The sequence below is a fragment of the Asparagus officinalis genome, chromosome 6 (genome assembly GCF_001876935.1).
Source record: "Asparagus officinalis chromosome 6, Aspof.V1, whole genome shotgun sequence".
Classification (NCBI taxonomy): domain Eukaryota; kingdom Viridiplantae; phylum Streptophyta; class Magnoliopsida; order Asparagales; family Asparagaceae; genus Asparagus; species Asparagus officinalis.
This window is the reverse complement of record NC_033799.1, coordinates 67,302,168-67,318,959: the sequence shown is the minus strand read 5'-3', so window position 1 is coordinate 67,318,959 and position 16,792 is coordinate 67,302,168. Positions and strand designations below refer to the sequence as shown.

The 16,792-nt window shown below is 34.8% G+C and overlaps 1 protein-coding gene across 1 annotated transcript in view; it reads right to left on the bottom strand.

Moving 5' to 3' along the window:
- LOC109844301 (translation factor GUF1 homolog, chloroplastic) overlaps positions 1-16,366 on the bottom strand; it is a 63,507-nt gene extending 47,141 nt beyond the window's left edge. Inside the window, exons 1-8 of the mRNA XM_020413288.1 lie at positions 15,974-16,366; positions 12,752-12,928; positions 10,356-10,442; positions 5,501-5,557; positions 5,239-5,304; positions 3,285-3,347; positions 2,916-2,960; positions 2,678-2,778 (exon numbers count right to left, since the gene is read on the bottom strand). Coding sequence (XP_020268877.1) covers positions 2,678-2,778; positions 2,916-2,960; positions 3,285-3,347; positions 5,239-5,304; positions 5,501-5,557; positions 10,356-10,442; positions 12,752-12,928; positions 15,974-16,237 — 860 coding nt within the window. The 5' untranslated portion in view covers positions 16,238-16,366. The remainder of the gene's footprint in view (positions 1-2,677; positions 2,779-2,915; positions 2,961-3,284; positions 3,348-5,238; positions 5,305-5,500; positions 5,558-10,355; positions 10,443-12,751; positions 12,929-15,973) is intronic.

Sequence of the window (16,792 nt, the reverse complement as noted above, 5' to 3'; positions counted from 1 at the left end):
GATATGACAATGTGCAAATATATATATATGTAAGCTGTAGTTAAAAATGCTATAGATTAGTGGTTGAAAAATCACCCTAACGCTCATGCTACGAAGAATATACATAAGAATCAATACTCTCTGCATTCTTTCATTAGTGATCCTCTACCTCCATATTACATAAAGTCTTTTTAAGAAGATGTAATTTTGCCACCAATGTCTGAATCAAGCACCAGGAACCATTAAAACAAAAGGTAGTTTCAGAGTACAAGCTTCACAATGAGCCCAAATCAAAACCAAAATCAAAACTAAGCCAGATCATAAGTTAGCACTAGAGGCCCAACCAGAACCGCATCTAATCTGAAATTTGAGCCCCGTCAGATCCAAAATAAGAATTGAAGTTAGCTGGAAGCTCAAACCAGAGTCCACCCCTAACAAAAGCAGAGAGAAACCAGAGTTGCTGAAGAAAAGAGCACAATCCATAGCGAATTGTGGAGGTAGAATTGGATCCCAGAGAACAATCTTATTTGCTTGCCGAGAAGAATCTTATGTTGATTCAATCAAATCAAGATAATTTGAGTAATGACGTCTATGATTATGATAAATAGAAGACAAATTTTGGTAAATATCTTTCTTATATCCATATTCTAACAATAGAGATGATTGACTTCGTCATCCTGGATCTTCCTCCAACCACTCTTTAACAAGTCATATGCTTGATTTTGATGACTCCTTCATTATGCATGCAAACAACTTTCCAAATTGTTGGCTCAAGATTTTATTTCTTCTTTTGTACTTCAAACTTGTCACATTTTCTTAGCAAGAAGAAATTTGGTTTAGAACATATGAAAATCGAAAGATTTCTTGAAAAAAAAACATTGGAGATGAGAAAGAAGTTCCAATTTTGGATTTTCACACGCAATTGTAGAAAAAAAGATATACAAGAACTACAGAGACACATTAAGTGCTAACAATCGATAGTTTCAATGCTAACAACTTGAAATACAAGTATGCGGCCGACCACTAATCAAATTCTACATCTTGAGGGTCAAAATCTCAAAGAATGTTGTTATATGAATGTACGAATGTAGACAATATTCTATTTTACCTCATATTTGAATTGTCTTCTAAGACTGTTAACTTTAGATAAGAGTCATGAATTTACTTACATCTGAATTAGTTCGAATTGCAACCTTAGTTTATTTAAGATTGAATTTGCTAACATTAAGTCTGTTTAAAAATTCTATTTTGGAGTGGATTTATTAGGAATGCTTTGTTCGAAATTCTATGTTACTTAGGATTGGGAATGTACATTATTTTGCTACTATTTCTTTAATTGATGAATAGGAAATTTGGTAATCCTTGAAGATGACTGTGGGTGTGAAATACTAGTATATGGTGTAAAACCAAAACCCTAAACCCTAGGGTGTGAACCCTAAACCCTAGGGTGTGAAGCCATATGGGTGTGTAGCCTTTAATCTTATCTACTTTTCTTACCAAGCTTTAGTTGAACAAAAAATTTCTTGGCTGCCACTTCCTCCGCTCAAACCCTAATTCACACAAATAGGTGGGGTTACTAGCCATCCAACATTAGTGAAACAAAGTGTTGAAAATTAAAGAGCTAGAAAAGGGATATGAATTATTAAGGTAAACTTTTGGACTATATGTAGTTTACCCTAAAATATATATACAAATAGAATAAGAAAATAGCCATGTCCATTGATGGGCCCTCCACAACCACAATTTGATTTTGTTATTAGTTCATCTCTCCTGAAATATAGCTTCAATTTGGCTTGAAATTTTATTTATACATAAAGAAGAGAAAACGAGTAAGATGTCTCTCTTCTCACCCACTCCCCACACAACCCAAGAGAGGGCTATCCCAAAGGGCAGGGTGGAGTAATTAGAGAACCAAACATTTTTTCTTCTAGCAATGAAAAAGTAGAACCTCTAAAAGAAACTTCCACTACAACAACAATTGAATTTCTTATGAAAGTTGAGGATTATAATTTTATACTCTAGCATGCCATGAAAGTAGGATATCTTTTCCATGGGCTGGATTTGAGCTCATTCACACAGTTTTTTTTTTTTTTTTTTTTTTTTCCCCACACAACCCAAGAGAGGGCTATCCCAAAGGGCAGGGTGGAGTAATTAGAGAACCAAACATTTTTTCTTCTAGCAATGAAAAAGTAGAACCTCTAAAAGAAACTTCCACTACAACAACAATTGAATTTCTTATGAAAGTTGAGGATTATAATTTTATACTCTAGCATGCCATGAAAGTAGGATATCTTTTCCATGGGCTGGATTTGAGCTCATTCACACAGTTTTTTTTTTTTTTTTTTTTTTGAGCTTGGTTTGCTCTAATACCATCTGAACTCCTAGACTTATGACATACATTAGATCTAATTATGCATTCTGTGGATATTTTAATTAGTATTACATACCACTTACTCACTTTGGCTCTTGTTGATTGTTTGATACATGTATTTGGTCTCATTATCTCATATTATCCTCTTAATTGTCAGTCTCAAATTTTTTCCCTGCTAGCAAAAGTACAAAAATGTATTTGATCTTATTTAGCTTCTTAATAGACAGTCCCATTTATTCCCTGCTAGAAATAGTACAAATGTACAATGGTTGACTATTGAGAAGAAATCATTACGCCGAACCTGGATACTCATTGACCCAGAATTACCTATCGAATATCAGAGCTCTTAATGGACTTCCAACAGTATCCTTAGGAGGCGGAATCTTTCTCACAATGGCACTTAGAATTTCATTTATGCCTATTCCCTCCTGCACCAAAGATCAAAAACCAACAATTAACATATTTATCATAAGAACATATGAAAATTGTGTATACAATGAGTGATACTTCAGCAATATTTAGCATACTCATTCAAAAACAAAAGCCAGTAACTGAAACAACTAACCTTTGCTGAACAATGAATAGCATCACTACAATCTAACCCAATAATCTGGAGAAAATATGGTAATCAGATACCAGACAGATACAAAAAGAAACAAGAAAAAAAAGATAAAAATAGGAAGAGGGAGGGTGGCAGTGAGAGAGAACAACAAGCATATCAACTTAGCCTAGTTACTAAGTACTTATAGTGGTCAAGATCTGTTGGATACACCTGCTTAACTTTTCAAGAGAGCCCATAAAAGTTTGTGTGTGTGTGTGTGTGTTTAAAAGCTGTGAACAATCTCTACAACAGAAAATCTTGCATTGTAAGTTCTTCCAGAAGCTGATGTATCAGAAATTTTTGAACAAAGAGAGAGTTTTGATCTTCACAAACCTCTTCAATCTCTTTGGAAACACGACTAGGCTCAGCGCCTGGCAAATCAATCTTATTCAAAACCTACATCACAGAAAATATATACAGCATTGTTGCATTTGATGGTTAAATTTCTTAGAAAAAAAACTTCAGAAGTTAGTAGCCTAGAAATGAAATGTTTGCTTACTCATCTATCACATGCTCAACCTGCAACTAACTTACTTCAACACCAAGATCCAAGACATAGAAAATCAACTACAAGTATAGTTATGGCCATTTAAAAAAAAGTAAAAGTTAATCATTGTTCACTTCTCAGATTTCTAGACTAAATATTTGTGACATGTGCGTCTTGGAAGTAGTAGTTTCCCATTGTATCCGGAAACAAGCAAGCAAGTACCCTTTCTTATAGATGTTAGGAACTAGTTTCTTAGAATAGTTGCTTCTCCAACACCAGAAGATCAAAATCATGTTCACCAATTCCTACGTAACTTTTGAACTAGATGTCACAGATAAAACATGTCAGTCATAGTAGAAGAAAAGAAACCTAATGAACGACAAAACAAGAGAGATGACAAGGGTACATGAGAAAAGATGGCATCAAACCCGTAGTAGACAAGACAGAATTTGGGAACAGAAAGGGAGAAATTTTCGTGTTTAGTATGAAAAGTAAACAAAAGTACATATCAGAAAGGCAGAAAGAATAAAGCAAATTTAAGAAATTGGATGATTAACAATTCGTGCTTAAAATGATTTACTTCCAACAACACAGATATTAAAACTATGCATGTGTGGGTGTGTGCCAAAATGTGTATATCAAACATTATATTTACGTATGTACGTACTCAAACAAAGTATTTCTAAGATTACCAAATAATATATATGTCTTACATTTATTTTAGATTCGTTCTAAATGCTTCATAGATAAATAGGCTTAATAGCAAATATGTATGACCAAATCACAACTTAAGTTTAAGGAATGTCTTAATAATTTAGGACATGACAAAATATTTAGAGTACAAAAAACCAAACGTGTTTAAAACAATTTTTAAAAGGATTAGTCAAAAGCACATGAATGCTTTTTGTCATTCATAACAAACCTTTCAACACCAAAGCATTGAAATGATATTTTTTTTAAGAAATGGTTTTATACATTGTTTTGCGGACTATGATCAGAGCCTAAATAATGTTACCTTTGTTTATATGCTTTTCTAACATTGTTATAACACGATCCACACTATCTTCGAATAAATCAACCAACCTTCGGCCACAAGGATGATGCAGACAAAAGTTGATTGATTTGTTTTTTTATGGTTTCTAAATGAAACCAGGGTTCCCAACCCTGGTTTATTAGTTCAATTAATTAACTTCATTAACTTTGGATGTGGGCCCGGTTTAGGCCTATGTAGTAACAGAGAGGCATCAAAGTCCTGAAGCTCATAAATTCCTCGTGCATGAGTCACAACCTTTGCTAACCAGTTCATTATTCCAAAGAAAAATTCTTTTCGTCACTTGATTTGAGTTTGCATATGGAATAATTGACTAGACCGTGAGAAAAGAAGAATGGCTGCAAGAACTACAACTAAAGATTCTAAGTGACTGAGGTCAGGCTGGGTAGGATATAAACTTGATGTAGATTGATCAACTTTGAATTAATTTAATGTGCTGCCCTTTGATCTGATAATGAACCCGGTTGTTAAAAACCTCAGTTCATTTAAAAACCACAGAAAAAATAAAACAAGAACTAGCAACCTGCGGTTTTGATGCAGCCAATAGTTGGCTGGTTATTGCAAGCAAATATTAAGTTGGTAGTTTTTCCAATTAAATTTAAACAAGGCTTTTTTATATTTTCAAAAGAAACTATGCTGCGAAACCAATGCATGTCCACAAATAGGAATCTTCAGAACGACCTATAGAACATAAAATGAGAAGGAAGTAGCTATTATCTTTAATTTTAAAATGTTAAAACTGGCCTCACAGGTATAATTTCAAGATTGTTTTCCAGCGCCAGATAAACATTAGCCAATGTCTGAGCCTCCACTCCCTGTACATTGTAATTCATTAAAATCAGTCTCATATGGTACCTAAGATGAATTAATATCATGAGCATGAAACCAAAAACAGGCTGCAAATTTCTAGTTTGTTGGTATTTGAAACAATGTTTACAGTAACATAGTTAGGTTTTCGCATTTAGGAGTGTTCGGTACTGCAACTTACTGTCAGGAAGAAAAGTTATGCACCTGAGAAGCATCTACAACTAGAAGGGCACCTTCACAAGCTGCCAGAGATCGAGAAACCTAATTGACAGAAAGTATAATTTACTTATTAAGATAAGTCTATAGAAATAATAGAACTCAAAATTTTAAGTCATCTTCCAAATTCCAACATTGAATTCACTATGAGAAGTAAACAGCTATGAACAGCAGCTCAAATTAAAAATCTTAGATAGAACATATTTTAGGAAATCCTCATTTTCACTAAATCAAAGTTCACTTTCCTTAAGTTAAAAGTCCCACAAAACATGTGAAACCTCAGCCTTTCTAACTCTTATGTTAAAAATCCCCACAAAGAAGAAACAGAAAAAAACCAAGGCATCCAAGAACTATGAAGCATGCATGCAAATTGTAACCCTAATCATCACCAACTCCATGCGTCACATTATATCATGCCAGTTACATACATCTATCATACCAGTTACATGCATCTATCCTCTCAATGGTATATCCAACATCAATCATACCAGTTACATACAACTATCCTCAAGTATCATTGAATCTGTAACAATGAGAAATATAAACCAAAAGAGGAGATCTAACAATCCTTTTAGATGAAATACCAAGTAAGGTCGGCAACAAGTAGAAAAAAATACAAAATATGTTAGGACCAATGGATTTGATATCGCCTCCTACTAATTTATAGTTTAACCTTATTACAGCCCAAAAAAAGTCCTTGGCTTTAAGGCTTCCAAACTGATTGCAGAAAGATATATTTTCATATAATGACACCACTATTAATCTGTAAGGTTTTCTAGCATTTCTAAGACATTTGTGTTGACAGCATCAGACTTTCTAGTTGTCCTCAAAGATGATTAAGAGAGAACAATTAGAGTTGAAGTTGATTTTTCCGTAGACTGCACAAGGTCATAGCAGCTGTACCACCTTCTACACCAGCCAAACCCATCGTATTTGGCATCAAATCTGCTCTGCAAGGTGGAAGCTGCAAGGACCTGAAGGTGGTGAATCCAGCTAAGGTCCCGTAATTGTGCATGTACACAGAAACAGCTAATGTTATTGTAACAATTATTGTGTTGACTTGTTTTAGATTGATTCTTGTGGCATAGTGTTTGCAATTTCCGAGAAATTTATAAGATATCTATCTACTAATTCTAAACAGCCCATCTAGTAATTCTACACAGCCTCTGGGCACATTAAACTATTATTTTATTATTTACCAAACATTTTTATGAGAATATATAGAGAATTGCTCATTCAGAAGTTGATCTAGACCATTTTAAGCTTCTAAACCCAAAATAATTTCTTTTTAACTTATGTAGGCAAGAAATTGATGCTCAACAGTGACAATTTGCTTATACCCAAATTTCAAGATAAAATTTTACATCTAAAATCTAAATATAATCCTAATGTAAATACTTAATGTAGAAAGAAAGAAAAGGCAAAGATTTTATTCATCTAACCCTAATCTTCCTTAAATAGAGATTAGGAGAATAGCATAAAATAGGTATGAGATAAAATCATATCAATAGCATTTCATAAGATCTATGAAATCTACCAATACCAATAATATCTAACACTTCCCCTCAAACTGAAGTATATATATATTATATATGCCGAGCTCATTACAAATTGGAACAAAACAAGTTGCAAGAGATTTGGTAATGTCATCTTTGACCAGAATACTTGAAGACATTAGCAACAAATGTAGTCATAGCAAGACGAAATCCTAGATGGGTAAGCAAGTAGAAATTCTAGGTGGGTAAGCTAGTAGAAACCTTAGACGGGTAAGCCAGTAGAAATCCTAAACCGGTTAGCTAGTAGCTAGTAAAAACCCTAGGTCAGTCAGCCAATACAACTCATAGGCAGGTTAACAAATAGAAACCCAAATGGGTCAGCCAATAGAACAATGTCAAAATCAACTATTTTGCATCCAACTACCGGAAGGTGACGAAGGGTTATTGTTCAAAATGAATAGTAGACACGGTTTACTATTCATTGGTGAACAGTACCACCAATGTTGTTCATTAGTGAACAGTACTGGAAGGCTAGGGTCTTTCATGGGTAGGATTTATTTATTTATTTATTGAGATTTAACAAAGACTTAGTATAATGTAGAATGCAAAGATGTGAAGCCAAATTTTGTCGAAACCGTTGAGGGTAAGCGTGTCGAATCTGTTGAGGGTAAGCGTGGAGGCAGTGCTTGCGGCAAAACCCCCTCAGCGGCCCAAAGATCTTGACAGCAAGGAGTTCTCTAGGATCAAGAGGTAGGCTCTGTTACCATGTAGAGAAATAGAAAAGGCAAAGATATTATTCATCTAGCCCTAATATAGAGATTAGGAGGATATTACAAAATAGATATGAGAAATCATATCAATAACATCTCACGATATCTACTAAATCCACCAATGACAATAATATCTAACACTTTAAAAAATCCTTACATACTAATTTTTGGTCAAGCCTCAAACATGATAGACCATTAAACTAGCCAATTCACTAATTTATGTCTATTTAATGCATGGACCGAAAAAGCTCAATGGACTCAACTTTTATATCTTTTATGCAAGTTCAAAGTCTGAAACATCCTTTAGACATAAAGTTTCTTATCCTTGCATAAAAGGTCAACATTTATCGTGGAAGGTGACTGATATATTTCAATATAATTGTTGCATAAGATGAAAATTTCTTGAACTACTATATTCTGCATTCAACTTCTCCAAGTTCCGATCTTTTCTAATAGATTCACATTTTCTATGACCTTCACCCTAGAGAACCAATAATAACAGTTCATTTATTTTTCTCCCTTTTACTGGACTGAATCTACCCCAAACATATGGGATAAAGGCTTTGTTGTTGTTGTTGTTGTATTAGTTTGAATCTAGAAACTAGCTTAAACCAAATGTTATCAAGGCACAAGATATTACCCTTACGCGCAAATTATCCTGACGTCCATCATGTGCAACGCACACAAGCATCATGGGCAAGGGGTTGTGCGCGCCTTAGTGAAGCAAGGTGCATTCCACAAACATAATATTTTTTTTAGAAAAATGATGTTAGATAATAATGTCACCTAGCAAATCATAACAATACGGTCTTAATTCATAACGCTGACACTAGTTTAAAGAATATTAATGCCATTTAACTCTATCCTTCCATAATTTAAGTAATCATTCACAATCAAAATATATAAAAGAACTTTCACTCTGAATCACACTTCCACGGTTACTGACATTCTAAGAAGAACATCTAGCATAACATATACAGATCAATGAGATCATAATTCAATAATGCTTCCTACAAAGTATATATAACTCAGCAAAAGAGCAAGGATGCGTAATCAAATTCTTCATTATTAATAATTGATGTAACAATATCTAGAATAATAGTTTGTGATTCCACAACCTTCCAGATATAGAAGTAGAAACAACAATAGGAAAAAAAGGGGGGAAATGAGTACAAAGATGAGGGCTTAGACAAATTTGACGGAATAGGTGAGAGAATGAAAGAACAAAGGCAAAAGAGAAGGCAAAAGAGGAGGAATAAGAGGATGTAGTAGAAAAAGTAGGGGAATGGTGAGGAACAGTGAGGCACAACGAGATATACAACTCGCTTACGCAATGTGCGCTGCACCTTATGCAAGGTGCACTTGCAACGCCCCAAAGAACCCGAGGGGATCACCCCAGAGTGCCAGAGATAACACTGTCTAAACCTGTGGCGCAGATGAAGCCTGGAGCGGTTGAAATCATATTTGGGCTCATCAATGGACCAGTATGCTTTCCTTGGGCCTATGATGGTCAAGAAATGAGGCAGAAAAGGCTGTTCAGGTCACTTTAGCTAACCACTAATCAGTTCTATAAGCAAAGACTGCTGAGTTGTCAGTTAAATGAGATCCACTAATATCTTGTTTAAAGAAACTCTCCACTTCAACTGGTCTTTTCTTTAGAGAAAGTAAACATGAGACAAGAAATCAAGCCTCTTACACATTACTTTTATTTGCCTTCCTGTAGTATAGTAACTATCAGGTTCACACTCTTAGTACTATTGACTTTCAGCTATGACTTTCAACCTAATGGTTTCAACATCTACCAATTTCAACTTGATAGTCAGGGTCATGTTTATAATGCTAGGTCTGATATCATCACCCGTCCTAATCTTGGTATGTAACTTATGGTTGCTTACAGGTCTTGTCTAAGCGCTGTTTTCAGAGTTCCATCTACAAAGGGTTGATATTTCTGTCAAAATGTATTAAAAAACAAGTTTTCCCCTCTTGCGAAAGAAGGCGTTAACCATTAAAGATTAAATCTCCCTTAATGACTGCTTCAGTATGTATCTTTACATAGGGATGCACAGAAATGAAATGTAATTCTTGTTCAAACAGATAATAAATACTCATTAAAAAATGACAACCACACAATGTTTGCTACAATTCCATCTGTCCAGCTTTCTAATAAATAGTTTACTAGCTTTAACCAAATACAAAGGAGTTTAATAATATTAAAGCGTCCTATATCAACAAAAATTTCAGGTCCCACCTGGCCCTTATTTGTTGAGGTGGCCAGGGCTCAGTCTTGACAAAGTTAAGGTCCAGGGCAGGGCTTCAAAATGAAGACCTGGAAATACTCATTGTCCCAAAAATGGTCCTATGACTATAAGTAGCTTTGTCAATCATCCATTACAACTCCTTTAGCCTCAGTTTGTGACACCATGCTATATTTAAAGACAGTACAACAAAGAAAGGGAGAAATGCAGCTTCTGGAAAACATTAAAACATGTATATGTTTTTGATAAATTTCATAATATAGATGCCGTTAAAAGAAAAAAAAAATGATACTCTAAAGAAATTGAGAAAATTCTATGGTACCTCATATGAGAAATCAACATGACCCGGGGTATCAATGAGATTCAAGCAATATGGCTCGTTGTCCAATACGAAACGCATTCGAGCTGCCTACAAGAACGTCGAAAAACATAATTACATAGTTTCTTTGCCCAAGACCTATGACTTAGAAACCCCTCAAATCAACTCAAACAAGTTAAGCACGATATCAAAGATAGACGAGTTCGTCATTCAAATATTGCAACACACTCGTCCGATATTATCATGATAGAATTCCACTTTTAATAAGAAAGTGATAAACTTACAAAGTCAAGCAAGCTTACAAAACATCTGATCTTAAATAACAACTAAACAAGCAACAAAATTGAAACTTGTATTTAAAATCAATCTGAGTCATGTTGCTTTCCATGAGGCATGATGGCATGAGGATGACGGATACCATTGTGCCACCATTCTCACACCCTTGCTCGCTCAATGCATCTTCTTTCATTTGGCCGACAACCTTTGTTTTTTGTTGTTTCTTTCAAACATCTTGTACTACATCTCTCGTTATTGACTCATCCGATCATTTTTTTGGCATGTAAGGTCTGAGGCTGCTTGTTGAACCACAAAGGTTCTTTCGCAGTTAAGATAAAGTGGATTTGCAGTGTTTTCTGACTCAAAAGTGACTTTTTCCTTTAATTCTTAAATGTTTGATTGAAGCCTGTAAATAAAGTCTTGAAGTCCATAACTTGTGATAAGATTTAGAAATTTAAATAGATAGAAGACAAAATCCCTTAGAGAATATGCTACTTTCTTCTGAATTTTTTGGTCTCTTATGCAAATTAAAGTAATTAAGCTTATTAAGATGGTGATTATCTAGCATATGCTTAATTTTCTCGCTTCTTAAGACATATGATAACCTTAGAATTTCAAATTTGAATGAAGACTTTAAAGAGATTGGATGAAGACTGCAACATCTTTTAAAATTTTGTCATATATTTTTATGCTGATTTATAAATTTACATGTGCGAGTTAGATTAAGAATATATTACCACATAATTCCTTAATCTGTTTAACTGAAGCGCCTAATTTGTTTATGCATTAAGCTCTCTTGGATCGAATGAGTAGTGAAAACATGATTACAACATTGCTTAGAAAGTAATCTTTATCCAGTATTATGCAATATGTTATTTAATCATATACTCACATTGAATAACTTGTGTAGCTATGCTTATGTAACAACTTTTTCTTTCATTTTAAAAAACTGAACATTTGGATCAATTTATCCATCAGACAAAGCAAAGCCATGATTTCGTGGGATCTACATGAAAATAGATTCTTCCTCGTACATGCCTTGCTTAAATGTATTTTGGATTTTATTTGCTTCTTTGTAAGAGACATGACTAAGCACATTAAGATAGCTCCTCATAGAAATTGCTTCTAACAGACTCCTTGGCTTATCATAATCCCATGGATTCAGATAAATGTATTGATCCTTGTCACATTTGTGGTTGTAGCAATCAAATTATTTCAAACAGGCAGTTGGTTTAATAATGGCTCAATAATTATAACTAAAAGACTTGTTTGACACATCAGCCAGATTTTGAAAAGCATATGCTCTTCTATAGACGGTGTTTGGGAGAGCTTATTTTTTTGAATCTTATAAGCTACGTTGACTTTTGGTAGCTTTTGCCTTTTATGATGAAATTTTTATAAAACTGTATGGGTAGAAAAGTAATTACTTGGTCAAACCTAGCTCATTGAAATAAGCTTATAAGTCAGTTTTTGAAAAGTTGGGAACTACCAAATTTTTAAATGCTTAAAAGCTAGCTTATTTGGGATATCACCAAACACATAGATGAAAAAGCTAGTTTATAAGCTACTTCGATCAAAAAATAAGCTCCCCCAAACACCCTCAGAGGCCCCTCCCTATACCGTATACTATAACTTGTATGCATCATTAGAGTATCCAGTACTAACTACTAAGTCTATTGAACAATATGGAAATATCTGAAATAGAACTAAATTTATCATATGTTCATGCCCGGATTGACAAAGAAAAATTAAATCTGCTGACATATATGAAAATTTCTGTCAAATAGAATAAAAGGCTTCACAATGTCGCCCAGATAGATGAAGAGAAAATAAAAACTAAAAAACAAAAGAAAATTTTCCCTTTACTTGATCAATTTGTATTCACATTCGTCCACCATGCATTGCAGGTCTATCATGCTTCAGTTCAGGGTACACATCGGATAACAAACAAAATGTAAATATAGTATTTGAAAATCTAGCAAACAGCGTAGTATGGGTAAGATTCACTAAAAGTTAGTCATTTCTAGACTCGAGTTGATTATTGTGTACAATTATTTCTTTCAAACTGCAACCAATATTTAATATTCCGCATTTAGCACCCAAGGTAAGAAGTTTAGAGATACCTGTAACTTGATCGTGATCCCCCTTTCTCTTTCTAGATCCATATTATCTAGAAATTGTTCTTTCATATCTCTCTTCTGTACGGTACCCGTCAATTGTAATAATTTATCTGCTAATGTTGATTTCCCATGATCAATATGGGCAATAATACAAAAGTTTCTGATATTTGATATAGGGACCTGCGATAACACAAAATAGTAATAATAATAAATGCCCAGATTTCTCATATATTGAAACTAGTAAATACCAATCTAAGTATGAACATCATAGGTACTGAAATTTCTTAAACTGGTACGTGTTTGATAGCTTTAAATGCACATGACACATGAGATAAGCATAGCATGGGACGCCCTAAATAAAGTAACACCTAAACTTATAAATGCACTATAAATAGCAAAAACAAGGTCTGGAATCATGGTATCAGTCAGTTCCAGATCCTCTTTTCTGATATCTGTATTGCACGGATGCTCTGATGATTCCATCATATTCGAATCTAAAATATCAAATTGTCGCATTTTTCGCTTTGATGCTTTTAGAATCTAAAAGGATCTGTCAGACTATAGTAAAGCTTGGTATGTTTTTCAATAATTGACAAATTTTGGAATACATTCTTATGGATAATTGGACGAACAATAGCAGATATTTCATCAGTTTAAAATATATGCATTTATAAGGAGTTAATGTTCAAATGGTTAAATAGCACACTTTCAGGTTCAAAGAAGTGTTTGTCAAATTTTATTGAATATCTTTTAACTAAAAACATCAACATACCTGCAATATTACCCTACACTAAGCTACTTTTCTCATGACAGAGGAACAATGAGTTACTTCACTGAATTCTAATTCATCAACATGTATTAAACGTTATATTACTTGTCCCAGTTACTAAAATGCAAGTGCTCCTTAAGTTACCAGAAAGTATCACATGTATAAAATGCCATGAGTATCTCATTGCAAACCCTTCGTTTGGCATGTGCAATGCCCCACTGGTCTGAGTTGGGATCTAAGGTATAGGCAAAATTCCAAGTTCCTTTTTTAGCATGGTACTTGCAGTTTAAAGGCTTGTAGGAGCATGAAACAAAAGAAAAGAGAAAAGAAGAATGTGCAAAGAACAACCTGTCACGTCACCTGAAGAGAAAAGAAGTTATGATTGTAATCCTTTCCCATGGCCAATGGTCCTCGCAGAGTCTCTCTTCTCTCATGCAAGGCTGATCTAGATTGGGCGGACTGGATTTTGTTTTCATTCTCCAAAATCATAAAATTAATACCTACAGAATGGTTTATGTCATCTCATCTCTTATCAAGTACTTTTAAACCATTTCAGACAATACTGGCTCAAAACCACCTTAAACCAATAAATATCACCACTAGTTTACCAACAGGACCAGAATTCATGGGGTTTTGTTTTCTATCACCTACCTAAGATCCAAGATGAAACAAACTTTATTTTTGGATCACCAACCATTCTACCCGTAAGTAAAAGCATTATTAACGAAAGATTTCAAACCTTCTATGCTCTCATTAGTTCTTTATAGCTACTAAAAGATGCAAACTATCAATGGCTTGGTGAACTGCGAATTATGGCTCAAGCTTGCCTCAGGATCGAGAGAAAGGTCACAGATCTCTTTTGAAAGTGAATCTTGAGCTTAAACAGGGAAACAAAAAGAACACAGGGATGATCCTATCTAATAAACCTCCAGATGCATATTTTACTAATAGATCTTTTCAGAAAAAAATTTCATGTGATTTCATCTTGTAGAAAACTAAAATTTTAAAAGAATGTTATAATTTTACATCCAACTGGATGCTGGATTTCATCTCGTAGAAAACTTAAATTTTAAAAGAATGTTATAAATTTTACATCCAACTGGATGCATCCCATCGCTTATTTTTTGAATGAAGAAAGCAACTGAAAAATTACCCTGACCACTTTTCAATAACACTTTGTACGTTTCCCAAGGCTTTCTTTTTTCCCCTAATCAGATGTGCATTGCATGTGTTACAAGCCTAAAGGGTTGTTTGTTGGCTCAATTACCACATTGGCATTCTTACTTCACCCTATTTCCAATATGGTATTTATTCTCAGCGGCAGCGAGAATTCCGATGAACTGTTTTTTTGGGAAAATTTCTTCCATCCCCGCAACCTATCAAAATTATTAAATGTACACCCTCTTTCTCCTTCAATCTCTCCCAATTCAAATTTCTTCTACCCCATTACCCAATAAGATCCTCCTTTGAGGCCCATCTTTCTCCTTCAACCTTTCCCAATTCAAATGTAAACCATAATCCAACGCTAACAACCTTCATCTAGGTTGATACCAATTTGGATTAGGGTTTAGATTTAAACTGGGGGAGTTTGAAGGAGAAAGAGGGGGCTCTGTTGATGAGTGGGGGAAAAAAGGGTGAAGGAGGATCTTATTCGATAAAAAGGTGGAAGAATTTGAATCGGGTGAGGTTGAAGGAGAAGGAGGGTGTAGATTTAATAATTTTGATAGGCGAGGGGGATTGAAGAAATTTTCCAAAATAAAAAATATATAGTTCGCCGGAATTCTCACCAGCAGCTTGAAAAAAGGCCTTATTGTCATTGTGGCACAAGTTAAAATACCCTATTGATGCCAGAGCAGAAATAAATACCATATTGAGAATAGGATGAAGTTAGAATACCAATTTGGTAATTAAGCCGTTGATTGTTTTGTTATGAACTTCAAACTCGAGCCTCATTCCTTTCGGTTTGAACAATATAAATTATTTCATCCAGATTCACTGCTAAGTAGTTCAAACTCAACATTCACTTTGTTAAATATAGAACTAGGAATGCCTTTCACTAAAATATGGAACTAAATGCAGAAGTGGAACACTCGAAAAATGATAAGCTGGAATTGGTTTTCCCCTTTCAATGTGTTTACATATGTGTGCGAACAGTCTGCCATCAGGTAAGGTCTATTACAAGTCAAATAAGCATAACTATACCCCATCCTTCTTCCTTGAGAAATTCTAGGATTCAAAATGCCTTCTCAACTCCCCATACTTCTCCCTTGACAAATTCTAGGATTCAAAATGTTTTCTCAACTCCTCTTTTCTAGTTCCGATTAACACGGTTGAGGCTCACAGGCCCATTGCCAGTGTTTAAAAAAAAAGCTTGGGATTGAAATATAAATAGCGTACTCTATCGAAGTTTAAGTACTCAACCCAACAATACCCGAAAAAAAATGCGATTTTGGTACCTTCATCAGCCGGTCTTGGCCAGCATCCATGGAGACTTCAGTTCCAGCAGCTGCTGCCACTGTGGCATTTCGACGAACAGGTTGAGGGAAGTTCGCAGAACACAAGCGACTGCAAGAGCCACCGACGAATGAAAAGGGAGCAATAGAGCTCGACTGCTGAAAGGAACAAGAGCCCTTCGTCCTTCGTCCTCCTAGCCGCGAGTTTCCGTGCTGGGAGAAGACGAAGAGGCCCTTTGAAAGGCGGCAGACGTCGGCAGCAGACATCAGAATTCCCCTCTGCGCTGCCAGAGGAAAGACCAAGAGCGAGCTCAGTCGTGTTTTCTCCAAGGCTCCAATTGAGATATTCTATCCTCTGGACTTTTTTTTGGCATTTTTTGTGTTCTCCCCATTTCGAGCCACAGAAACGGATATCACAGCTTGCTGAAGCGGGCGGGTCGGATTCTACAATATGTATTTGAGATCCGTTATAAACTAGGGTAATTATGACGAAATCTCTGCCACGTTTGGTCATGTATCGTGAAACCCTCACCCGTTATCTTTAGATTATCAAATCCGTTAAAAAAATAGCTAATATTCATTTAGATTTTTAATATTTCCCTTTTCTTCTGTCTCTTAGGGGCTGTTTGGTTCGTTTCCTAGATATAGGGAAATGCATTTTCATGTACAAAAACACAAGTTTTGATTCGTTTCCTAGATATAGGGAAATGCATTTTCATGTACAAAAACACAAGTTTTGAGTTTTCCAAACTTTTCCAAGAAATAGATTGTTTAAGTTTTGAGTTTTCCAAACTTTTCCAAGAAATAGATTGTTTCGCTTTG